We start from the raw sequence: 27,453 nt of genomic DNA on the forward strand, positions 1-27,453 counted from the left end.
TGCATCTTATAGATACTTGCAGCAGTGTTGGTGGAGAAGAGAGTCGGATGTTTATGGATGTGGTGTCAACCAAGCAGGCTTCTTTGTCCTAGATGGTGCCAAACTTCTAGATTGTTCTTGGAGCTGCACTGACCCAGGTAAGTGAGGGGTATTCCATCACACTCCTGACTTGTGCCATGTAGATGGTGGACAGGCTTTGGACAGTTAGGACACAGTTACACGTCACAATATTCCTAGCCCCTGACCTGCTTTTTTTAGTCACTGGGTTTATCTGGCGAGTACAGCTGAGTTTCTGGTTTAAGGTAACCCCCTGGATGTTCACAGTGGGGGGATCCAGTGAATGTCAAGGGCCTGCGATTAGACGATTTCTTATTGGAGATGGTCAGTGTCTGGCATGCGTGGGGCACAAATGTTATTTGTCACTTGTTAGCCCTAAACCTAGATACTGTCTGGGTCATGCTGCATTTGAATACGGTCTGCTTTAGTATCGGAGGAATGACAAAACATGTTGAACATGATGCAGTCATCCGTGAATATCCCGACATCTAACCTCATGACAGAGATGGTCACTGATGAAGCAGTTGAAGATGGTTGGACCTCGGCCCCATCCTGAGAAAAACTCTTCCAGAGAATGTCTGGATTTGAGATAATTGATCTCCAACAGACATAACCATCTTCACATGTGCCAGATATGGCTCCAATCAGCAGCGAGTTTGCCCTAATAGCCCTTGATACCACAGTAGGTCAAAAGCAGCCTTGATGTCAAGGGCCGTCATGCTCACCTAACCTCTCAAATTCAGTTCTTTTGTCCACTTTTGAACAAAGGCTGGAATGAGGTCAGGAGTCGAGTGGCCCTGGCAGAACCCAAACTGGGTGTCACTGATTGAGTTATTGCTCAGCAGGTGCTATTGATAGCACAGTTGATGACAACCTCCATCAGGCAAGAGTGAGGACTGCAGATCAGAGTCTAGATTAGAGTGGTGCTGGAAAAGCACAGCAGGTCAGGCAACATCTAAGGAGCAGGAAAAATCGACATTTCGGGCAAAAGCCCTTCATCAGGAGTGAAGGGCTTTTACCCAAAACATCGATTTTCCTATTCCTTGGATGCCGCCTGGTCTGCTGTGCTTTTCCAGCACCACTCTAAACCAGACAATCAAGTTAGTGTCAAATCAAGAGTAGACTAATGGGGTAGTAATTGGCAGATTAGGATTTGTCTTGCTATGTACACAGGATATAGCAAGGCAATTTTCTATATTGTCAGGGAGAAGCCAGTGTTGTAAAATTATACTAGAACAATTTAGCTAGGGAAGTGACAAGTTCTGGAGCACAAGTCTTCAGTACTATCACCAGAATGTTGTCAGGGCCCAAATGCCTTTGCAGTATCTAGAGCAGCCAACCATTTCTTGATATCACATGGACTGAATCAAATTGGCTAAAAGCAGATATCTGTAATTCTGGTAACAACTGGGAGGAGGTAGTGATGGATTATCTACTCGGCACTTCTGGCTGAAAAGTGCTGTAAATATTTCAGTGAGGCACCCATCTCAACTGACTCCTACAGTTTCTTCGTCATGGACTGTGGAGCCAATGAGTCCTTTCCAGTTAACTGGCTTGAACCAGTTTTTGCAAATCTGAGCGCCTAAACCTTTTCAGTCCTAATAAATTTCAAACCAAAAACTTGGTTTGGAAAGCAGACCAAATAAATCTTTTCTGCTGAGGCAAGTGGTTCTGAGATAAACTAAGCTCATTTTTGAATTCAACGCTGGTATTTTCGGAATAGAATTAAAAATTGTCATGCATTGTTAGGAACTCTAAACAAAACTAATGGTCTTAAAAGAAGCATTGCCTATTGTAAGCCTAGGTCTGTAGTCACTAGTTTTCTGACAATTGTTGGGAGTTAGATCAGTGTTCCAAGAGGACCCACTGACTTTTAAGAAAAAACAAAATCTTCACATAAGTAACCAGCACCCATATGTCCCATTTCAAAATGATACTCTTCCTTTCATCACAAAACGTGATTTGCAGTAAAAATAAACAATACCACTCAAACAGAGACCTAGGGATTCAGGTACATTGTTTCTTGAACGTTGTATCAACAAGTAGGAGAGTGAAGGTGGCATTTGGCACACTTGCCTTCATTGTTCAGACCATTGAGTGTAGGGTTGGAGATGTTATGTTGTAATTGTTCAGGGCACTGGTGAGGCCACTTTTGGAATACTGTGTACAGTTCTGGTCACCTTGCTATGGGAACACTTATTAAATTGGAAAGAGTGCAGAAAAGATTTAAGCATGTTTTTGGGACTGGGGGGTGTTGGGTTTAAGGGGAGGTTGGATAAGTTGGGACTTTTTCCCTGGAAAGTAGGAGTTTGAGGGATGATCCTATATAGATTTATAAAATCCTGAGGGGCACAGATAAGGTGAATAGCAAAAGGTCTTTTCCTCACGGTAAGGAAATTCAAAACTAGAGGGCACAGTTTTAAGGTAAGAGGGGAAAGATTTAAATTGTACCCGAGGGGTAAATGTTCACTCAATGGGTGGCACGTATATAGAATGAACTACCAGGAGTACATGGTAGATGCAAGTACAGTTACAACGTTTAAAATACTTTTGGACAGATACATGAATAGGAATAGTTTAGAGGGATCTGGACCAAATGCAAGCAGATAAGAGTAGTTCAATTTTCGAAACCTGGTCAGCGTGAACCAGTTGGACCGAAGGGTCTATTTTCATGTTGGGAGTGAGTGTAATTATACGCTGAATTAGAATACACTGTCCTGTAGGAGAACAGACAGACTTAGAAGTTTACACAACATTAAAATAAATCATCTGACATTGCCAAGTCTGCTTTAAAAAAGATCAATAGAGTTTTACAGATTTACTACAATGTCTGGTGGAAGGAGATAAAAATAAGAAAATCTTCAAGTGAAAAGTGCTATTTTCATTATTCTTTCATGAAATGTCAGTGCTCGTGGCACGGCATTTATTGCTCATCCAGAGTTGCACTCAAGAAGTGGTGAGCTGCCTTCCTGAACTGCTAAAGTCTATTTGGTGTCGGTACACCCATAACGTAATTCTAGAGGCAGTTGGAGATTCATGTGTGATTATACAGTAATGTCTAATGTTTCCATAATTTTAACTAGAATAGATGAAAACAATATAAAAATTCCTAGGTGAAGGAGAAATGATAAATTTAATATTGTAAGAGACCGAGAGAATCTTCTTAATACAGATTTGAAGACAGATTTAACTTTTAGGGTTCACAGCTCAGGCAGAAACAATTTAAACATTCAAAATTAGATAGTGAATGAAGAAACAAGCATACAAAAGAATGTGGAAACAAAATATCTAAATGCAATTTGAACAACTTGTTTTCAAGTTGTAGTAAGTATTATTCTGCAGAAACTATGAACAGAAAACAATTCATTAAAAATTCATCAGCTCAGACCCAATATAAAAACAATTTAAAAGCAAATTATGCCACATTGAAGGATTTACTGCCCAACTTTTCAACACTGCCAGTATTAAGTGGGGTGGAAAAGTATCTTTGCTGAAAAATAAATGGATTCAGCAGTTAAAAGGCATTTGCTTACTTACCCACTGCATCATTTACATCAGTAGCACAACTAAGGACAGATGTTGAAGAGGATGACGATGGAGTGCTTCCATTGGATAATCCTTGCAGAGGCTTGAAACCAGAACCATTTCCAAATCCTCCAAAACCAGTATTTCCAGTTGAAGTAAGACCAGAGAATCCTTTGAAAACTCCACCACCATCAGTCTGACCCATTTTAAAAGAACAAATGTTAGCATGCCATCCAACATACCAAACTTCACCAATAACTTATTAAAATCTGCACTTGGGTTTCTTATATTTAGGCATTTTTAACACCCCAGTATTTGGCCAGCTATACATGCTAACTTTGTGCATTTACTGGAAAGGATAAGGCAGGAGGGAGCCCTTCCAATTTCCTGGTTAGGCAGAATAGCACTAATTAAAATGAATGTCCTGTCCCATCTCCTATATCCTATGAGAATGCTTCCGGTGAGGCTGCCGAGGTTGGCGCTACGCAAATTATATGGCTGGCTGGGTTCCTTCATCTGGAATCAGAAATGGGCCCTCATTAAGCTGAGGAAACCACAGCGTCCACAGGCAAGGGGAGGACTGGATTTTCTAGACTTTAGGAAATACCAGTTAAGTTCCCTATTAAGCTACATAGCCGATTGGGTCTTGTCTGACCCGCAATCAATCTGGCTGGACATTGGGGCTTCTCAAGTAAAATGCTCACTTATTAGACTCTTATTTTCAGACAAGAGGAAAATCATTACGGAACACTGTAAAAACCCTATAATACTAAATACAATTAAAGCTTGGAATATAATGCGGCAAAATGAGGACAATTCACAGCATCCCCCTATGCTCCAATAGTGGGAGCATGGGGGTTTCAACCGGGACTTACAGATGCCACATTCAAACTGTGGAGATCCTGAGGTATCTCCTGTTTAAGGGATCTGTTTAAGGAAGAGGTCCTGATGTCTTTTGAACAGCTGCATCAGAAACGTGAATTACCTAATGGTGATCTCTTTCGATACTTCCAAATTTGAGATTACATACAGAAGACAACTACGCTATTAGATAGTCTTTATAAATCAGACAGAGAACATAGAGTGTTATGGCCAATGGGGGTACCTTCGGTCAGCACTCTATCATCATGTATTACATGATAAAGTATTGGAAGATATGGACAATCTGCTTAAAACATGGGATCAGGATTTGGGGCTGGAAATCTCCATAGAAATGTGGAATGACATTTGGGAAAATGCCAGAAAAATCTCCATCTGCAACAGAACTCAGGCCATTCAGTTGAAGATACTTCACAGGGCCCTTATAGCACCGGACTGATTGGCAAAATTTAAGGCAGGAGCATCTCCAATGTGTCCCAAATGTAAAACAGAGGTAGGCACTCTTGTACACCGCTTATGGACTTGTCATAAGATCTGTAAATATTGGACTAAAGTAGCAAATGCCCTGACAGAAATCTTGGGAACAGAAATTAGAGTGGATCCAGTATCTCTCCTTTTGGGCTTTGAGCTTGCCTTCCCTAGATGTGCATGGGAAGAGATTATTTTCCATTCTCTTTCTGTGCAAGGAAAAATATTTTGGTAAACTGGGTGGCTGAGGGCCCTCCTGGACTTTCGAATTGGCACAGAATAATCATGGAATATATTCCCCTTGACTTCCTTACAAACATGGTGCACCAAAAAACTGAATTATTCTATAAAATATGGTTGCCCTTCTAGAATTACTCAGATACAGATATTTTGGCCATTCTATCAAGGGCTTTTATCCAATTGAGACAACGAACCTGGCTGGTCTGGGACCCCTTGGGAGAGGAATCCCGCATGAATACGGTTTGTTACGATCGGATGTTAACACATTCCGAGCATGTACTTTACTAGTCAATTTTGTGTTATCCGTTGTGTTTTCTTTTCTTGAGTAATGTAAGCGATTTAATCATACATGCTGGTTAGCTGTAGGTTAGATTAGTAGTTAGTTGAGTTTTGTCCTTTTTTGTCTTTTCGGTATCTCCTTTTGTTTGACAGATTTTGGCTATTATTTATTTAAGATTTAATTGTATATCAATATTTATAATTTGTTTTTTTTTAAATTTGTAAACTTTTAAAAGCTAGGGGTGGAGAAGGACCCTATTTCTCTCCTTTTGAGCCTACCCATTGTATTTCTTGCAGACGCGCATAAGAAAAAAATACTTTTCAATATTCTTACGCTCTCTGCAAGGAAGAATATCTTGCTAGGTTGGATATCCAAAACCCTCGAGGAGAAAGTGAGGACTGCAGATGCTGGAGATCAGAGCTGAAAATGTGTTGCTGGAAAAGCGCAGCAGGTCAGGCAGCATCCAAGGAACATGAAATTCGACGTTTCTGGCATAAGCCCTTCATCAGGAAGGGCTTATGCCCGAAACGTCGAATTTCCTGTTCCTTGGATGCTGGATATCCAAAAACCCCCAGGCCTGTCGGGTTGGCAGAAGATTGTTATGGAGCATATTCCCTGGATTTTCTCACAAATATGGTACACCACAAAACTGAGAATTTTTACAAGACATGGCAACCCTTTTTGAAATACCTGGACACAGATTTATCTACCACACTAACAAGGGCTTTTATATAGCCATAACGATTGTGTTTCACGAGTCCAATATCCAGGGAGGAGGAACTGTGAATGTACGAGTGTTTGTTTGGCCGGACTGAGTTATTACTATTTATTTATTTCGTTAGTTAGTTAATTAAATAGCTAGTTTAGGTCTTTTTTCCAAAATATTTTATACTTCTCTATATATGTTTATACATTCGTATAGGAGGGTGGGTTGGGGATTTTTTTTATTATTTGGGTTTAGTTTTGTACTGTTTTGAATTGCATTGTTTTGTACTTGTAATATTTATGTATTTTTAGTAAAAAAACCTTATAAAACATGTTAAATTTTCAATTAAAATACCGATAAAAAAAATCTGCACTTGAACTTTATGCGCAGAAATGCTTGAAACTCCACCTGAAGTCAACATTAAATTATTAAAATTAACACACTTTTGCATTGTTCAAGTATAGCTTGTATTTTTTGAATAATTAGAGACTCATGTATCATGCAACCAATTAGTTACAAAAATTCACATTGTTCGTACTATTAATGGAGAGGTTCCTAAATTGTTTGTAGGTTTTAGTAACAGATATTGTAGGAACTAACAAAATTTCCATTAATATAGACTGTTGATGTAGAAATGTCTCAAGGGGTTCATTGCAGAACAGTTGTTAAGAGGTAACACGAGAAGTAAAGAGAAACATGCTGAAAAGGTTACACTTCCAGGAAGAAAACAAAAATTAAGTAGTATTTCAGTATCTACATCATAGACATGAAAGATGGAACTAGGAAGCAGCCAAAAGGACCAGAACACATGGAGATCAAAATGTGACATCAGCATAGGTGTGACTAGCGAGTAGGAAGCGATCATTTTTACTTTCTAGTCTCTTGTTTATGATAAATAGTCTGTAAAATTAACGCATGTCAGGGCAGCTTGGCTACATGGAATGCATGTCCTAGACCACATGGCAAGGTTTGGAAGCGACCCACCGTCTAACCAACCATATGCACAGGAACAGTCATCAGCTTTCCATCTCTTCAAAAAAATCCATTTGCCCCTATTCAATGTTTCCTCTAAGATGACCAATCTTTTACTAAATGCCAAGATTATACAATCTACACCACAAATGCACGCTGTGTAGCGACTTCTGGTCATTCCATTCTATCCAAGGCTTTTTGGAAAACCAACAGCACAGCAAGTACAGGCTCCCCTTTATACACCTTGCTGACTCGCTCAAAGAATACTCAAATTATTCATCTTCGAACAGGGAAAGAATAGGGTAATGATTGAAGGGGGTAGGAGGAAAGGAAATGGATAATGAGAAAGGAAAAAAAGTGACTAGAACAAGGATGCATTCCAGAAGAATTCCTTAATCTGTAAAAATGCTGAGAATCTCCAACCTAAATGTTGACCGAAAAATAGCGCGTATGCCAGTCTACAGAAGAAAGGAAGTTAAAACAAGTGGGGACAGAAGCCAGGACCACAGGCAGAGAATTAGACAAACCAGAGAAAAAAAAATCAGACACTTGAGAGAGTGGAGGCATGCTCATATTATTAAACTTGAGACATCCAGTGTCACAGGAGATCAACTAATGTAGTATTTATTAAAGGCTATTAATTGTCAGCTTTCACAGAATTGGAATTACAACTGTGAAACGTAATCTTAAAGCGCCAATAAAACAAAATCACGTAATACATTCACTAAGCTTTTGAACTATTCACCAATAACGGCATAAACACCGTCATAAAATTGGATTCAAATATCCACTGCAGAAATTAATTGGTAGTGAATCATTTAACAGAATTTAAGTTTTAAATTTTAGCTGCAAATTGAAAGACATTATTTCTTAATGCCTTCATTAAACAAAAAAAAATCACAAATCACCATTTGCATTTGAAGTAATCTTATACTCATTCATGTTTTAGAAATGCTGCATTATTTCAATCATTCTAAAAATGTTCCTAATAAAAAAAAAGTATATTGGTATTTTCAGGACATGTGACAACAGCAACACTCAATCACTGGCATGGCAGAAGACAGAATGCAGCAGATGGCAATAACACTGAACTGCTTTAAGCTTTTAAAGGGCACAAAAGTGGCAATGGAGCTTCCAGATCACAGGCAATGTTACAAGAGATGAATTAGCAATTCAGAAAGTTTCTTGTATAATGCATGAAATGCCAGCATCGTTCCTTTGTGAACAAGCAATTTGCGAATTTGAGTGATGAATATTGGCCAGAACATCTCTCCTGCTCTGTTTCAAAATAGGGCCTTCAGAATCCTCGTCCCAACTTAACAGGACCTTAAAGTTATTCAAACAGTGAGGAGACACCAAAGAGGTGTAACTAGAGGCCAGTAAAAGAGAGAGTTTCTAGATTCCAGCATCAGTCTGCTAATCAAAAGACGGAATGTCTGGTTTGAAGAATAGCCATAAAAGCAGGCAACCTAACAATTGCAGGCTGAAAAAAAAGACTGAGCACAACCTTGCTGCAGTTGTATTATAATAATAATAAGACTCAGCTGACACTAATATAACAGGGAACTGAAAATGTTAAGATAGTGTTGAAATTCCTTTCATTGTAAAGAAGGTAAACCAATGCTTACTTTCAGTCATAACGTGGAAGTGCCAGTGTTGGACAAATCAACACCAAATCTCTCAATGGTATTACTTGAATGAGGCAACTACAATTTTAAATTGTATGGGGAATTTCTACAGACAATCCCATTCCTCTTTGGAGGAATGCAATGTTTCTGGTGTTGGAGGAAAGACTATTTTTGAAGTGTTTTTAAAGTTTCATTGAAAAATTTATAAAGCAGATGTAAATTCATGACATTGAAGAATCCAAGAAATCAAAGTGAAATGGACCTTGATGCTGTAATTATAGGCAAGACAGAGTTGTCATTGTCCCAGAGGGCCACAGGGCTGCTCTCTCATTGGATATGGGACAACTGGTGGGGTTTAACCAGAGGGTCACCATGCCTCAGGCGAGGTTGAGAAAGCTGGACCTTTACAGTAACCTCAGCCACTGTGGGAATTGAACTCATGCTGTTGGCATTACACTGCACTGCAAACCAGCCATCCAGCAACTGAGCTTGCCACCCAAAAGCTAAGCACAACTGACTGACTTCGATAAAAATTGACATCAGACATAGAAACTGAGAAAAAAAAAGTGTGATCTAACTAGATGATAATGTAAGACTCACTAGTCTAAGCCAAGTAACGACATGAAAAACAGCAATGAGTACAACTTAATCATCAAAGTGCAAAATTAGGGTTTGCTGATAAACACATGCTTACAAATGAATTTGGGATTGCTCACTCTGCTGAGAAATTCATTCATTCTTAGAAAACTATAAACTGTAATCTTTACTGGCAGATCTCTAGGGTCATGTTATTGCATAAGAACTAAAAGGAACAAAATGGTGGAAAAAAAAGTGTTCAAAAGCGGTAAACAGAATAAGGTGAATGAGTTTAACCTCTTACATCGATAAAGGAAAGAATGCAAGAGTTAGAAACAGCAACTGGGCAGAATTAACAACCAAAATAAGACAGTGCCAGTTAACACAAGAGTTTAAGTTAATGCTTGATTGCAAGTGCTACGCCAACAATGAGCATTCAATTGAAAAAAATACTAGACATAATCTGGGTTCAATTGCAACACAAGTGACTGACAAAAAAAAATTAGAAAGTTGTATGCTGGACACATATCCTTTGCATCAGCAAATCTACTAGGTTATAGTTTAATGTGCTGAAAATGTGTTGCTGGAAAAGCGCAGCAGGTCAGGCAGAATCCAAGGAACAGGAAATTCGACGTTTCGGGCATAAGCCCATCATCAGGAATGAGGGAAGTGTGTCCAGCAGGCTAAGATAAAAGGTCTGTCCAGCAGGCTAAGATAAAAGATCCTATAGTTTAATGTGCATACTTTGAAAGGTTATACACATGAGCACTCTGTGGATGTATATTTTTCGGTACTCAAATTTCAATGGAAGTGAATAAGTTCAAGTTCCTCCCATTCCAGAAAGGTTTATTATGCACCAGGCCAGGCCCCTCAAAACATCTGAAGGTAGCTCAGACCCTAACGTTGCTAGTTGTTTTCAGCAGGTGTAAAGTGGGTATTCCAGGAGAAAGTCAGCTGGTCAAACAACTTAAAGAAAGAGTCATACAGCAAGGAAACAGACCCTTCGGTCCAACTTGTCCATTCCAACCAAATATCCTAACCTAATAGAGTCCTATTTGCTAGCATTTGGCCCGTATCCCTCTAACCCCTTCCTATTTAAAAGGCATCTGGATGGGTATATGAAATGTTGCAATTGTACCAGCCTCCACCACTTCCTCTGGCAGCCAATTTCATTCACACGTAACCCTCTGCATGAAAAAGTCGTCCCTTAGGACCCTTTTATTTCTTTCCCCTTTCATCCTAAACCTATACCCTCTAGATCTGAACTCATCCATCCCAGGGAAAAGACCTTGTCTATTTACCCTATCCTTGCCCCTCATGATTTTATAAACCTCCCAGGTCACTCCTCAGCCTCAGATGCTCCAGGGAAAACAGCCCCGGCCTATTCAACCACTCCTCCAACCCTGGCAGCATTTCCACCATCACCCTCTTGTCTTCTACCTTTGAGCTAGTTATATCCAAATGGCTAGTTCTCCCTGTATTCCATGAGATCTAACCTTGCTCATCAGGCTCCCATGAGGAACCTTGTCAAATGCCTTACTGAAGTCCATATCGATCACATCTACGTTCTGCCCTCATCAATCCTCTTTGTTACTTCCTCAAAACATCCAATCAGGTTTGAGAGATATGATTTCCCACACACAAAGCCATGTTGACTATCAGCTCTTGCCTTTCCAAATAGATGTACACCCTGTCCCTCAGGATTCCCTCCAACAACTTGACCACCACTGATGTCAAGCTGAGTGGTCTACAGTTCCCTGGCTTTTCTGTACCACCTTTCTTAAATAATGGTGCCATGTTAGCCATCCTCCAGTCTTCCAGCACCTTACCGGTGACTACTGATGACAATTATCTCAGCAAGGGGCTCAGCAATCACTTCTCTAGCTTCGCACAGAGTGCTAGTGTATACCTGATCAGGTCCTGGAGATTTATCCTTGTTTATATATGTTTCAAGACATCCAGCACCACCTTGTCTGTAATATGGACATTTTTCAAGATGTCACCATCTATTTCAAACATTCGATATCTGCCATGTCCTTCTCCACAGTTCGCACTAATGCAAAATACTCATTTAGGATCTCCCCACTTCCAGTGGCTCCACACATAGGCTGCTTTGCTGATCTTGAGGGAGAGAACAGGGCCCCTCAGTTACCTTTTTGTCCTTAAAATGTATTTATAAAAACCCTTTGGATTCTCGTTAACCCTATCTGCCAAAGTAGATAGGGTAATCGAGAATCTTCCCTCCAAGATAGATTTACAGCCTTTATACTCTAAGGATTCACTCGATCTCTCTTGTTTATGTGTGACATACGCTGTCTTCTTTTCTTTAAATAAAAATGTCAATTTCTCTAGGAGAAAGTGAGGACTGCAGATGCTGGAGATCAGAGCTGAAAGTGTGTTGCTGGAAAAGTGCAGCAGGTCAGGCAGCATCCAAGGAGCAGGAGTGTCGACGTTTCGGGCATGAGCCCTTCTTCAGGAATGAGGAAAGTGCGTCCAGCAGGCTAAGATAAAAAGGTAGGGAGGAGGAACTTGGGGGAGGGGCGTTGGAAATGCGATAGGTGGAAGGAGGTTAAGGTGAGGGTGATAGGCCGGAGTGGGGGTGGGGGCGGAGAGGTCAGGAAGAAGATTGCAGGTTAGGAAGGCAGGTCTGAGTTCGAGGGATTTGACTGAGACGAGGTGGGGGGAAACCCTCGAACTCAGCACCGCCTTCCTAACCTGCTATCTTCTTCCTGACCTCTCCACCCTCACCTTGACCCTCTTCCACCTATCGCATTTCCAACGCCCCTCCCCCTAGTCCCTCCTCCCTACCTTTTATCTTAGCCTGCTGGACACACTTTCCTCATTCCTGAAGAAGGGCTTATGCCAAAAACGTCGACTCTGCTGTCAATTTCTCTAGTCATTCAGCATGCCCTACACCTACCAGCCTTTCCTTTCACCCTAACGGCAATATACTGCCCTCTAGACTCTCGTTATCTCATTTCTGAAGGCTTTCCAATTTCCAGCCATCCCTTTACTTGTGAACATCTGCGCCCAATCAGCTTTTGAAAGTTCTTGCCTAATACTGTCAAAATTAGTCTTTCTCCAATTTAGAACTTCAACTTTTAGATATGGTCTATCATTTGCCATCACTAGATGTAAATTTGCTCACTGAAGTGGAAAGTTTATTTTCAGACAGTTCATCACCATACTAGGCAACATCAGTGAGCCTCCAGTGAAGCACTGGTGGGAAGGCCCATTTTTCCTTTATGTGGTTAGGTTACCTTGGGTTGGTGACATCACTTCCTGTGATGAAAAACAAAACTAAAATGTCATTTACAAAATACCTTGCAAGAATTGTAACAACACACTACATTGGACAAACAGGCAGAAAACTAGCTACCAGGATAGATGCACATCAACATGCACATCACTTATTTCCCAAGTATACATTTTGTACCTTCTGCAGTAGGTACATCCACATACGGAAACAGAAAGTTTTCTTGTGCACACAAATTCCTCTCCACTTAACACTATGACATTAGTTTTAAAAGCAGAATTTATTTACAAGATCACTGAATGAAACACAGAGCAGAAAACCAAACAACTTATCCTATCCAAAAACCCAGGCTATCCCAACTCAATGATGCTGTTCCAAATACTTGCTACAATCCCCATAAACACCCCTTGGCACAAAAAGGTAAAAGCAAACACAGGATAGAAGGGAAGGAAGGATAGAAAGGAAGGAAGGATGAAAAAAAGAGAAGAGAGAAAGAGAGAGAGAAAGAGAGAGAGAAAGAGAGAGAGAGAAAGAGAGAGAGAGAGAGAAAGAGAGAGAGAAAGAGAGAGAGAAAGAGAGAGAGAAAAAAAAAGAAAAAAAAGGAAAAAAAAAGAGAGAGAGAGAGAGAGAGAAAGACAGAGACAGAGAACCAGCATGGACTTGCTTCTGTTTGTCCAGCTGCCTTTCTTTACACTACCTACTCAAATCAAACCAGAGAAAAGCTCTTATTAAAGTAGCAGCTACATCACATGTCCCACAGGTATTTAAAAGAAGCTTCAAATGCTAGTTATTCCAATGCTAAATAAATCAATTCAGAATGGACCAAGATAGTATGCAGTAGTTTTTCATAAGGAATGGCCTGTACTGCTTTAATCACAAGAATGCTAACATCAAGATTCAAACCATTAAATTTTTGAAAGGGCAAGTGCAACAAGAGATAGGTTCACAACAAATTGAAATTTAATTTCTTTGAATATCATAAAACACCCCAAGTCTCATGGGAAAGCATGGTACTTTTTTTTAACCTATACAAATCTCCTGGGATAATTACAGAGGATGGATCAAAGACGTTTAACAACTTTCCCTTGAGGCACCTACATTTTTTTTTCATAGTGTTAACAGCTTAATGTAATGTTTTAAAGTCTAAATAATTCTTAAAAATTTAAATAAGACTACATTACTTTTTCAAGGTTTAATACGCGTGCTTTAGAACTCTGATTTATAAACCTAAATTATATTGCTGTGAACAAACTTGGAACTGCCAGTGGTTGATAAAAGGAATACTAAATAAGTTTTCATGGCTGGCAAATAGACCCTCTAAAACTAATACCTCATTAATTTGATAGACCTTTGCCCTTCCAACATTATTATTTTCTCACTATTTGATACTTAGATACTTTGTTTTGATAATGTCCTCACTGCTGCTTGCTGTGTTTTCCCTCAACTACACAGAACATGCCGGCTGAATTAAAATCTATTTTTCCTGGGAATAACATTGCATAATGCACAGGGAGACAAATCTCAAAGAGAAGAGGCAGCAGCAATCCACATTTTCAAATCACCCTAAGATTCCCAGGTTTGCTCCCAATGTGCACGATATAGCCACCCACATCTGCAATACAAGGCTGCAAGGAATCTTTGTTGCACTGCTACAATTTCCCCATGTTATTTGCTCAGACACCCAGGTTAGAAATAACTGAAAGACAAAGACAGTCTAGGGCATTCTACATGGCAATCCCTTGAACTGTAATGCAGAACAGCTAAGAAAGACAACAGATTATCTTTGCATGCTTTGAGATTGTCACAAAGAATCATGTGATCTTTGCCAACATTCCTCTAGTAAAGTTGATCTTTTTTGGATTTTGCCATGTTACACAGGGTCCCTACAATGTTGACTTGTCAGCTCGGGTGTGTGCGTGCGTGGCCAAACTTTGCCAGTGGCATTCAGTCAAACATCTCTTTTACCACTAGCTGTCCCCGTTGGAAATCAGGACTAATGGCTTAATTATTTTGTCACAGACAGGTTCTGGTGCAGAAGTGAACAACAGGGGCCTGCCAGCACAGAAACACAAAAGCTACCTGTTGGGTCCCTTCTATACTTAATTTGATTCCATCAACATACAATGCCAAAATAAAGCCAATGTTTCAAAGGGCAACAGATATGAGCGAAAAAAAAGTCCTTAACAAAAATCTTACACTAAATCAAACCAGAGAAAAGAAGCAAGCCAATTTAAAACAAATATTCCCGAACTACATAGAATTACAATCAAAGTAGGATGGGTAACAAAAATATAAGCCTCAAGTTAAATCAATAGAAAATCTTCATTGTAGTTTCATAATCTAACTTGAGCTTTAATACCTTAAAATATAACAACCATTCTTGCCCTTTCTAAAATTACATTTTTGATAATCATCCGATGGAAATATACATGTCTCAAAATAAACGCAAGTAAGTATCTGTTATGAAAACTCTTCCCTAGTTCGGATTTAGTTCTCTCCAGGACTCAAAAATGGAGGAAGTTTTCATTTTCACACATCAAACTTATAAAAAGCAAGTCGGCAACATTCCTTAACCATACTAACTACTGGCTAAAAGGATTCATTACCATGAAAATGAGCAGACAACAATATTGATTTAAATGTGAAGCAAAGATAAAAATAATAGTACTTCAGTTTTTGAAAGTCACTATTAGACAAACACGACAATTTTCATTGGCTTTTGGAAGGTATGGATAGAAGGAGTACTTCACTGTAGACTCTCCATTACAACTTTGGATAATAAATTGATTGTCTATTGAGAAAATCCATGTTGCAAAAAGTGAAAACATCACATCACTGGAACTATGACGCTATTAAATTGACAACTGTTGGGCGAAGTTCACAGCACAGAATCAGGTAAGTTAACTGTTGTTTTAAGTCTGTCCAAGAGAAAGGCTGGAGTAGTCAGTATAGTGGATTCTTTCTCAATTGTGTGTTTTTGGAGATCAGTCTCTTGATTAAAACTTAAAATATAAGCCATAGCTATTAATTTAACCTGGGGCAGTATTTTTAAGAGGAATAAGATGGTGTTATTTTCTGGGTCTGTAGATTGTGAAAGAGCAAAAATGGCCTTTGCAGTTATATGTACTTCTTGTCAGATGTGGGAGTTTAAAGAGAGTTTAAGGGTTACTGTGGAATATATCTGCCATGAATGCTGTTGGATGAGAATCTGATCAGATCGGTTGGAGAGACAGATAGAAGCGATGAGGAATTTGCAATAGCAACAGTATGCGATGGATGGCAGTTACAGGAAGGGGGGAAAAGTCTCAGATATAGTCACATAGATGGGTTAACTCCAGGAAGAGTGAGAGAGGTAGGCAGCTAGTGCAGGAGTCTTTGTGGATATACCCATTCCAAACAGGTATGCTGTTTTGGAAAATGTAGGGGGTGATGGATTCTCAGGGGAATGGAGCCCGAACAGCCAAGATTCTGGTGTTGAGACTGGCTCTATTGCAACAGAGGGGTACGTCGGCTTCCAAAAGATCAATTGTGTTAGGGGATTCTGTCGTCAGAGGTACAGACAGATGTTTCTGTGGCCAGCAGAGAAAAAGCAGAATGGTGTGTTGTTTCCCTGGTGCCAGGATCAAGGATGTCTCAGAAAGGGTGCAGAATGTTCTCATGGGGGAAGAGGGGCCAGCAGGAGGTCATTGTCCACATTGGAACCAATGACATTGGAAGGGAAAAGGTTGAGATTCTGAAGGGAGATTGCAGAGAGTTAGGTAGAATTTTAAAAAGATCCTCAAGGGTAGTAATATCTGGATTATTCCCAGTGCTACGAGCTATTGAGGGCAGGAATAGGAGGATAGACCAGATGAATGCATGGCTGAGGAGCTGGTGTATGGGAGAAGAATTCACATTTTTGGATGATTGAAATCTCTTTTGGGGTAGAAGTGACCTGTACAAGAAGGACGGATTGCACCTAAATTGGAAGGAGACTAATATACTGGCAGGGAAATTTGCTAGAACTGCTTGGGAGGATTTAAACTAGTAAGGTTGGGGGTGGGACCCAGGGAGATAGTGAGCAAAGAGATCGATCGGAGACGGGTACAGCTGAGAACAGAAGAAGTGTGAGTCAAACAAACGCAGTCAGGATAGGCAGGGAGAAGGTAGGACTAATAAATTAAACTGCATTTATTTCAATGCAAGGGGCCAAATAGGGAAAGTAGATGAACTCAGGGCATGGAAAGGAACATTGGACTGGGATATCATAGCAATTAAAGAAACATGACTCAGGGATGGGCTCAGGGACTGGCAGCTTAATGTTCCAGGATACAAATGCTACAGGAAGGATATAAAGGGAGGCAAGAGAGGAGGGGGAGTGGCATTTTTGATAAGGAATAGCATTACAGCTGTGCTGAGGGAGAGTATTCCTGGAAATACATCCAGGGAAGTTATTTGGGTGGAACTGAGAAATGAGAAAGGGCTGATCACATTATTGGGATTGTATTATAGACCCCCCAATAATTGGAGGGAAATTGAGAAACAAACTTGTAAGGAGAACTCAGTTATCTGTAAGAATAATAGGGTAGTCATGGTAGGGGATTTTAACTTTCCAAACATCAACTGAGACTGCCATATAGTGTTAAAGGTTTAGATGGCAAGGAATTTCTTAAGTGTGTACAAGACAATCTTCTGATTCAGTATGTGGATGTATCTACCAGAGAAGGTGCAAAACTTGACCTACTCTTGGGGAAATAAGGCAGGGCAGGTGACCGAGGTGTCAATGGGGGAGCACTTTGGGGCCAGAGACCATAATTCTATGCGTTTTAAAATAGTGATGGAAAAGGAAAGACCAGATCTAAAAGCTGAAGTTCTAAATTGGAGTTTGGCCAATTTTGACAGTATTAGGCAAGAACTTTTGAAAGCTGATTGGAGGCAGATGTTCACAGGTAAAGGGACGGCTGGAAAATGGGAAGCCTTCAGAAATGAGATAAGAATCCAGAGAAAGTATATTCTTGTAAGAGTGAAAGGTAAAGCTGGTAGGTATAGGGAATGCTGGATGACTAAAGAAATTGAGGGTTTGGTTAAGGACAGGAAGGAAGCATATGTCAGGTATAGACAGGATAGATCGAGTGAGTCCTTAGAGGAGTATAAAGAAAGTAGGAGTATACTTAAGAGGGAAAATCAGGAGGGCAAAATGGGGACATGAGATAGCTTTGGCAACTATAAGTAAGGAGATTCCAAAGGGTTTTTACAAATATATTAAAGGACAAATGGGTAACTAGGGAGAGAATAGCGCCCCTCAAAGATCAGCAAGGCAGCCTTTGTGTGGAGCCTCAGAAAATGGGGGAGATACTAAATGAATATTTTGCATCAGTATTTACTGTGGAAAAGGATATAGAAGATATAGACTGTAGGAAAATAGATGGTGACATCTTGCAAAATGTTCAGATTACAGAGGAGGAAGTGCTGGATGTCTTGAAATGGTTAAAAGTGGATAAATCCCCAGGACCTGATCAGGTGTACCTGACAACTCTGTGGGAAGCAATTGCTGGGCCTCTTGCTAAGATATTTGTATCAGCGATAGTCACAGGTGAGGTGGTGGAAGACTGGAGGTTGGCAAACGTGGTGCCACTTTTAAAGAAGGGCTGTAAAGACAAGCCAGGGAACTATAGACTGGTGAGCCTGACCTCAGTGGTGGGCAAGTTGTTGGAGGGAATCCTGAGGGACAGGATGTACATGTATTTGGAAAGGTAAGGACTGATTAGGGATAGTCAACATGGCTTTGTGCGTGGGAAGTCATGTCTCACAAACTTGATTGAGTTTTTTGAAGTAGTAACAAAGATTGATGAGGACAAGCAGTAGATGCAGTGGTTAGCACTGCTGCCTCACAGCGCCTGAGACCCGGGTTCAATTCCCACTCAGGCAACTGACTGTGTGGAGTTTGCACGTTCTCCCCGTGTCTGCGTGGGTTTCCTCCAGGTGCTCTGGTTTCCTCCCACAGTCCAAAGATGTGCGAGTCAGGTGAATTGGCCATGCTAAATTGCCCGTAGTGTTAGGTAAGGAGTAAATGTAGGGGTATGGGTGGGTTGCGCTTCGGTGGGTCGGTGTGGACTTGTTGGGCCGAAGGGCCTGTTTCCACACTGTAAGTAATCTAATCTAATCTAAATGTGATCTATATGGACTTCAGTAAGGCATTTGACAATGTTCCCCATGGGAGACTGATTAGCAAGGTTAGGTCTCATGGAATACAGGGAGTACTGACCATTTGGATATAGAACTGGCTCAAAAGGTAGAAGACAGAGGGTGGTGGTGGAGGGTTGTTTTTCAGACTGGAGGCCTGTGACCAGTGGAGTGCCACAAGGATCAGTGCTGGGTCCTCTAGTTTTTGTCATTTACATAAATGACTTGGATGCGAGCATAAGAGGTACAGTTAGTAAGTTTGCAGATGACACCAAAATTGAAGGTGTAGTGGACAGCGAAGAGGGTTACCTCATATTACAACAGGATCTGGACCAGATGGACCAATGGGCTGAGAAGTGGCAGATGGAGTTTAATTCAGATAAATGCGAGGTGCTGCATTTTGGGAAAGCAAATCTTAGCAGGACTTATACATTTAATGGTAAGGTCCTCAGGAGTGTTGCTGAACAAAGAGATCTTGGAGTGCAGGTTCATAGATGCTTGAAAGTGGAGTTGCAGGTAGGTAGGATAGAGAAGAAGGCATTTGATATGCTTTCCTTTATTGGTCAGAGTATTGAGTACAGGAGTTGGGAGGTCACGTTGCGGCTGTACAGGACACTGGTTAGGCCACTGTTGGAATATTGCATGCAATTCTGGTCTCCTTCCTATCGGAAAGATGTTGTGAAACTTGAAAGGGTTCAGAAAAGATTTACAAGGATGTTGCCAGGATTAGAGGATCTGAGCTATAGGGAGAGGCTGAACAGGCTGGGGCTGTTTTCCCTGGAATGTTGGAGGCTGAGGGGTGACCTTATAGAGGTTTACAAAATTATAAGGGGCATGGATAGAGTAAATAGGCAAAGTCTTTTCCCTGGGTTCGGGGAGTCCAGAACTAGAGGGCATAGGTTTAGGGTGAGAGGGGAAAGATATAAGAGACCTAAGGGGCAACTTTTTCACACAAAGGGTGGTACGTGTATGGAATGAGCTGCCAGAAGATGTGGTGGAGGATGGTACAATTGCACCATTTAAGAAGCATTTTGATGGGTTTATGAATAGGAAGGGTTTGGAGGGATATGGGCCGGGTGCTGGCAGATGGGACTAGATTGGGTTGGGATATCTGGTCGGCATGGACTGGTTGGACTGAAGGGTCTGTTGCCATGCTGTACATCTCTATGACTCTATGACAGAACTCAAGGATATTTTCATTTGGGAATACCCTGCTCACATTGATATATTTTGGCATTGAATTTTAACTTGCTGTGTGCCTGATCCACAGAGATGGGGACTGGCTCAATATCTTCAAATCCCGAACAGGAAGAAAGCCAAGCTGGGAGAGTGCTTCAATTATATTTTGTCTGGAAGAAGTGAAAAACTTCACATAATGCACTTTAATATTTAAAAAGTAATTAAGTGACTTACCTCAGTAAGAACATTTCTGCGTTTTGCTTTTTTGATAGCTCTGTTTTTCAGCACATCTTCACTTGCAACCGAGAAAGTACCTGCCTAGAAAGCAAAAAGATGCACCTGCTACAAGTAGATGTTAACCAATAATCTCAGTGTATTGCCCACAGTAAGAGAAAGAATTGAAATGCAATAAAATATCAGAACGACGCAGCTGCATCCTCACCTGGTATCTTGAGATTCTGGGTTCAAAAAGATTTTTGACCCCCAAGAAGAATAAGGAATTCTCTGGGCTTTTCCAACATAATCTTTCATGAGCAACACCAAAATTGGCAATTCTCATCCCTCAATGTGTGGGATATTGCTATTATCTACTTGGCCAAAGCTATTCTACACAATAATAATAAAGGCACTTTACAAGTGTTCATTCAAAATACTGGAAGGATAATATAATGCTGTAAAAAAAAAGTTCTTCAGCTGTTCGGTGCTCACATCACACTGAAAAGTATTGGAAAGTGGTATTTATAGCTCTCTAAGAACAAGATTCTAAGCAGATTAAAACAACACCCAAGTGTTTATTTGTTCATGGCACTGCTAGCCAGCCATTTATTGCCATCCCTAATTGCCCTGGAGAAGATGATAGCTTGCTGCCTTCTTCAACTACTGTAGTCATTGATTTTGCCTTAGACCAACTCGGAGAAAGTGAGGACTGCAGATGCTGGAGATCAGAGTTGAGTGTGCGCTGCTGGAAAAGCACAGGTCAGGCAGCATCCGAGTGCAGGAGAAACAACAGTTTGGGCGTAAGCCTTCATCAAGAATAATTCCTGATGAAGGGCATCTGCCCAAAATGTCAATTCTCCTGCCCCTTGGATGCTGCCTGACCTGCTATGCTCAACACACTTGAGTCCTTGGTATAAGGACACCCACAATGACAATCAAGAGTGGCACAATGTAGTTCCAACAGACCTTTGCCCCACCATTGCTCATCAGAAATGTGCCCATCAAGACGCAAGTCCCATTTCTGTCAGGATGATAGTTATCAAGACCTGAATTTGCCTTGCCTTCAACCAACATATCTTATTAGGCTGACATTCTAGTGTCAAAATGAAGTTTTGATTAGATTCTAGACTCTCTACAGCGTGGAAACAGGCCCTTCGGCCCAACAAGTCCACACCGACCCTCCGAAGAGTAGCCCACCCAGACCCATTCTGACTAATGCACCCAACACCATAGACAATTTAGCATGGCCAATTCAGCTGACTTACACATCTTTGACTGTGGGAGGAAACCCACACAGACATGGGGAGGATGTGCAAACTCCAAAGTCGCCCAAGGCTGGAATTGAACCGGGGACCCTGGTGCTGTGCTCACCACTGAGCCACTGTGCCACCCCCAAAATTGTCGTCTTTCAATTAAAACTATTTCTTCTGGAAGATGGGAAAAAATAATTGAGGCCCCTCTTTTACTTATTGTCAAAAAAAGTTCTTCCCCTCAACAATTTATGCAATTCCTTTTGAAAAGTCCCACCTGATCTGCCTCCACTATTCTTTCAGGCTACATTCTTCAGAATGCCCACACTTACTTTTCCTATGGTCTCTTTTAGATTTTAAAAAGATAAATTGCTCCCAGTGGTGAAAGGCTTTATCCCCAGAAAAAGCTGGAGAAACTCAGCACATCTGGCAGCATCTATGCTGCAAGAAACATATTAATGTTTTGAATCCAGCATGACTTCAGCTAAGTTCTGATGAGTGATCTGACTCAAAACATGCTGTTTCTGCTTGAACAGATGCTGCCAGACCTTCTGAGCTTCCCCAGCAATTTGTTTTTATTTTAGATTTCTATCATCCAGAATATTTTGTTTTCACTTGATTTTTATTACTTTCTGCCATGCTCGTTATTTTGAACACTTCAATAAATAACTCCTTTTCACCTTTCTACTCCGTGGAGAATATTAAAATATTTACACAATGAAGAAACATCTCATGGTTGGACTGTGAAAGGACACATGCACATGGGCTTGGAGGAGTACAGCTACAACACCACAAGTCAGTCAACATCATCTAGGAGAAAAAGACACCTGCTTAATGTTATCCCTTCAACCACCTTAAGCTTTCATTTTCCCACTACTAGGAAACAATGGCAGCAATGTTAACCATTTTTAAGATGCTTCGCAGCAACCGACCAAGCCTCCTTTGACAGCACTTTTCATATCCCTGATTTCCATTACCTAACAAAAGCAGAAGACAAGAGACACTTAGAAATGTCACCACCTGCAAGTTTCCCTTCAAGCCACACTATACTGACTATGCATAGAATTAAGCTGCTATCAAAGACTTTCCTTTCATAGCAGCATGAGTGTACCTACACAGGTTGTCTGCAGCAGTTCTAGATAATGACTTGCTATTTCCTTCTCAAGGTTAGGCAATACTCAGAGCGTATGGAAAAAGAAAGTAAAAATGCTCCCGCTGAGGCTAGCCCAGGGTTTAATAGAAGTCCATCATAGCTTTCTTGTTTTTGCATTCCATACTTTGCCTTTTGAAGCTCAAATCTGTACGCCCAAATTAATCACAGGCTTCAAATGTACCCTGCAAACTTGGGGATCTAAATGAACAAAGTCCCCAAGTTATTTATTTATACTACTTCCTGGTTGTCGTCCCCTGCAAACTCTGGATGTGTAAGGCACAACCTCAAAAGTTCAACTTACATGCAAGGCAGTGTTCTTCATAATTGACCTCTGAAGAACCCTCCTGTTTCCCTTCAAAACAAAAAAAAAGTTATTCACTGCAACTGTTTGCTATCCTTTAGCTAATTTCTTATTCATATCACTTTTAACCTGACCAAATATTTATCTCAAGTTGGGGGTGGCACAGTGAGTCAGTGTCAGCATTGCTACCTCACCGCACCAGGGATCCATGTTTAATTCCAGCCTTGGGTGACTGTGTGGACTTTGCACATTCTCTCAGTGTCTGCATGGGTTTGTGGGTGCTCCAGTTTCCTCCCACAGTCCAAAGATGTGTAGGTTAGGTGGATAGGCATGGGAAATACAAGGTTGTGATAGGAGGTGGAAGCAGGAGTGTTAGTCTGGGTGGGATGCTCTTCAAAAGGTTAGTATGGATTCAATAAGCCAAATGACCCACTTCTGCAATGTAGAGATTCTATGATTCTAAGCTTTAATTAGATTAGGTCATGAATATATTGTTGCCTTGAGATCGTGCTGCAAGGAGATTGGATGTGTTATTGCCTGTATTATAAGCCAAAAACACTGAATTATTCAAATCAGAAGGAAAGTAGGTTTTAAAAAAGTTGGGGGATGTCCAAATGGGGTCAGTGGTACCTTCTTTTTGCCAAATGTAGTCCAGGATACTGGCAGGAAAGTATGTAACATACCATTTTGTTTCAATGGTTTTGGTGTGCATGTGCTTAAATCACCACCAAAAACAGATACAGCAGAGAGAGCGCAACACAAATTAGTGGGTCCTGCTGATTTAATGCAAGCTCTCCCATATTCCAGCCTTTACCCTGCCTTAGCCTTGCAAATAAACACTAAAATGAAAGGAAAACACCATCATAATACAATAACCACAGCATGATCTGCCACCAACTCGTTAAAAAAAAAGGAACCAGGATATTTATAGGTTAGTTCTGGATTTCTCTCTTCTGGATGTTGTGCAACATTGTAGCTATACAGCTTTGCCCAACCTGAGCTGAGACTATTGTACTTTAGTTGCACTCTAGAACTTCCTCGGAGAACTGAATATGGCTGAGAGAATGAATTAAGGCTGCATGGAGGAGGGATAAATGGATCCACCTTGGATATGAAATTAGTGCAGTATTTCAGTTTAATAGCCTGAAGAACCTACTGGACCTGAATCATTTTAGCCCAGTGAAAAACTTAAGTTATCAAATGGAACAGCATGAAAAGCAAATCAAGCAACAATGCAGAATAAAAATGGAGCATTCCAGTCAAGCACAGCTTTATTTTTAAAAAAGTGAATAATGAGGAGTTTCTACAATGTTATATTTACTGTAGTAGTAGGAATCGTAAAATTGGGCTTACCACAGGGTCTCACAGCATTGAGAGAAGTTCTTCAAGCTACTGTGACCATACCAGTCTTCAAGCACCTATTTACCCTAGGCCCATCTTCCAGCACATAGCTATGTATGCTGTGTCATTTCAAGTGATAATTGAAAAATACTTAAAAATGTTGTAATGATTCTTACTTCTAGCACACTCAGGCAGCAAGTTCCAGATATCTACCACCTTCTGAATGATAAATATATCTTCCTCAAATCCCCTCTAAATCACCTCCCTTTTATCTTAAATCTATGCCACCAGGTTATTGATCCTTCTACCAAGGGAAGAGATTACAGATAGTTGTTCCATAACACTGGTTGCCTTCTTGTGCAACCTTACATTATAAAAAAATTGTTCTTTAGAAACAGTGCTTAAAGTGTTGACGATGTAATTACATTACAGCCAACAAAAGTTCACACTTTAGAAACAATGTCCTCAATGTGTCAATCGCACTACAACGAATTTGCATTAAGGAAATGCAAGTTATAGTGGAATGACCTGTATTCCAATCTAACCTATGTCCCTCAATTCTGTACACATCTTGACAAAGAAGCCCCACAAAACAATGCTGAAACTACTCAGTAGCACAGATGGCATCAATAAAAAGAGAAACTGAGCCAAGATTGAGTTAATTACTTTTTAAATTAGACATTGTCACCTGCCATTTCATCAAAACACCAACTTCAAACATTAGCTAAGTTTCTCTCTCTACAGATACTTTCTGACCTGCTGCATAGTTCCAATGTTTCGCTCAAGTATCAAACCTAACATTAAAGTACAGTCTGGTACTGTTCAACTTCAGACTTCTACTTCACATAAGCTTAAAAGCAGCCTCTACTGTTATGGTCTCATGAAATATGTTGTTACTTGCAGCTAGTACGTTCCAACAATACCACTACTTTAACATGATATTTTGAAATGGTATGCAACCTATAGTTAAAAGTGTCTCTGCTCTAAACTTCCACCAAATATCTCTGATAAAAGATTTTTTTTTAAAAAATTTTCAAAAGTTCACTAAAACTTCACTTGGGGGATAGGGACTTCATATTTATTCAGTCCCTAGTTAGCCTTGAGAAGTTGGTGGTGGAGCTGCCTTCTTGCACAGCTGCAGTACTGGGTATGGGTGGGATATTCCTTGGCAGATCGGTGCAGACTCATTTGGCCTTTTTCTATACTGTAGGGATTCTACTCTATCCCAACATCAAAGTGAAAATAAAAAGTATTCATTTGACATACTTATTCAACATTGGAGTATATAATATGAGGTGTTTATTTGCACGATTAAAACATCCCCATTCACTTTCATTCTCTCTGTCCAAGTAGCTTTCTGATAGTTGATGCTTGCCCTAAATCAAATTGAATAGATTAATTCCTTAAACAACATGTAAAATTGTCTTCAACCCATCCCCTAATCCAGAAAACCATATACACTAATATGCCAATTTGGCAGCATTCATCATTCACAGAAATGGTACAAACCTCTTCAGATTCTTCTTCCTGATCCCAATTTCGGTCAGTTAGTTCCTTGTCTGCGGTCCTCTTTGCCATTTTGGTGTTACTGAAAAAAAAATTGAAAAGAATAACCTTACCATTTAGTTGGATTACTAGTCTAAATTCAACAAAAATAAAGTTATTCATTATGTCATTGACAAAAGCTGAGACAAGAAAAATACAGTTCATATTGTTACAGTCCAGCAACTTTTAAAATACAAGATTCCAGTTCTTTAGTAAAAGAATGAAGTCACAAGGTTCCATTATTTAAAACAGAAATATGCAGGAATCAACAAAATCAACACAGAATATTAATTCTGCATGTTACTGTATTAGGATAAACAGGTAAATTATAGCTCAATATAAACTATAAATTGCAACTTAGTTTGTGACTTTGTGTGTCTGCTATCTGTCTTCCTCAAGGAATTTCAGCACGTATTTTTCCAGAAGCTAATCCTAACCAGAGTTCCACTGAAACAATCACAAACAGTACATCTGTAGAAAACAGTTAACTCAGTCTTGGATGATGTAGACCTATTAATGTTTGAGAAACACAAAAGGCTGCTCCAACTTATTCTTAGCTTCTGAATTTAACCTCTTGTCATTATCATCTTATTGAGCTTGCTTGCACTGCACTGAATTCATCAACTGCTACTGCACAGCTTGAATAGACACATGATTAGAGTACATGGAATAGAGGACGAATTAACTATTTGGATAAACAACTGGCTTGAAGGTAGGAGACAGGATGGTGGTGGAGGGTTGCTTTTCAAACTGGAGGCCTGTGAACATCAGTTACCACAAGGATCAGTGCTGGAACCACTTCTTTGTCATTTATATAAACAATTCAGATATGAACATAGGAAGTATGGCAAGTTTGCAGATGACACCAAAATTGGAGGTGCAGTGGACAGTGAAGAAGGTTACTTCAGGGTACAATGAGATCTTGATCAGATGGGTCAATGGGCTAAGGAGTGCCAGATGCAGTTTAATTTAAATAAATGTGAGGTGCTGCATTTTGGAAAGGCAAATCAGAGCATACTTATACACTTAATGGTAAGGTCCTAGGGAGTGTTGCTGAACAAAGGGACCTCGGAGTGCAGGTTCATAGTTCCTTGAAAGCAGAGTCACAGGTTGATAGGATAGTGAAGGTGGGGTTTGGTATGCTTGTCTTTATTGGTCAGTGCATCGAGAAGTTGAGAGGTCATGTTGCAGCTGTATAGTACATCGTATTCCAAAAGTGGCCTAACCAGTGTGCAATTCTGGTCTCCCTGCTATAGGAAGGACGTTGTGAAGCTTGAAAAGGGTTCAGGAAAGATTTAAGTGGCTTCGTCCAGAGGCTCACTGAAGATGTCACCTAGTAGGGTGATGAAACATCTGAAAATGAACCCTCCAGCTCAGTGATCAAACCTACATCCAGAGCTACAAGTATACTGCCAGGATTGGAAGGTTTGGGCTCTTGGGAGGGGCTGAACTTTACAGAGGTTCATACAAAATCATGAAGGGAATGGATAGAGTAAATAGACAAAGGTCTTCTTCCCAGTATCAGGGAGTCCAAAACTAGAGGGCATAGGTTTAGCGAGAGAGGGGAAAAGATGTGAAGAGGACCCAAGAGGTAACTTTTTCCACACAAAGGATGGTGTGTGTATGGAATGAGCTGCCAGAGGAAGTATGGGAGGCTGGTAGAATTACAACAACATTTAAAAGGCAATTGGACGGGGATATGAATAGGAAGGGTTTAGG

The 27,453-nt window shown here is 40.4% G+C and overlaps 1 protein-coding gene across 3 annotated transcripts in view; it reads right to left on the minus strand.

Annotated features, from left to right (window-relative positions):
* nup50 (nucleoporin 50) overlaps positions 1-27,453 on the minus strand; it is a 61,427-nt gene that overhangs the window by 21,400 nt on the left and 12,574 nt on the right. For 2 of the 3 annotated variants that reach the window (XM_060839454.1, XM_060839455.1), the window contains exons 2-5: positions 25,699-25,777; positions 22,849-22,899; positions 20,163-20,246; positions 3,595-3,778 (exon numbers count right to left, since the gene is read on the minus strand). In XM_060839454.1, the coding sequence (XP_060695437.1) occupies positions 3,595-3,778; positions 20,163-20,246; positions 22,849-22,899; positions 25,699-25,767 (388 nt within the window). In that variant the 5' untranslated portion in view covers positions 25,768-25,777. The remainder of the gene's footprint in view (positions 1-3,594; positions 3,779-20,162; positions 20,247-22,848; positions 22,900-25,698; positions 25,778-27,453) is intronic. The other variant, XM_060839456.1, reaches the window with a different exon arrangement.

This window comes from Hemiscyllium ocellatum, chromosome 19 (assembly GCF_020745735.1).
Source record: "Hemiscyllium ocellatum isolate sHemOce1 chromosome 19, sHemOce1.pat.X.cur, whole genome shotgun sequence".
In the NCBI taxonomy this organism is placed as follows: domain Eukaryota; kingdom Metazoa; phylum Chordata; class Chondrichthyes; order Orectolobiformes; family Hemiscylliidae; genus Hemiscyllium; species Hemiscyllium ocellatum.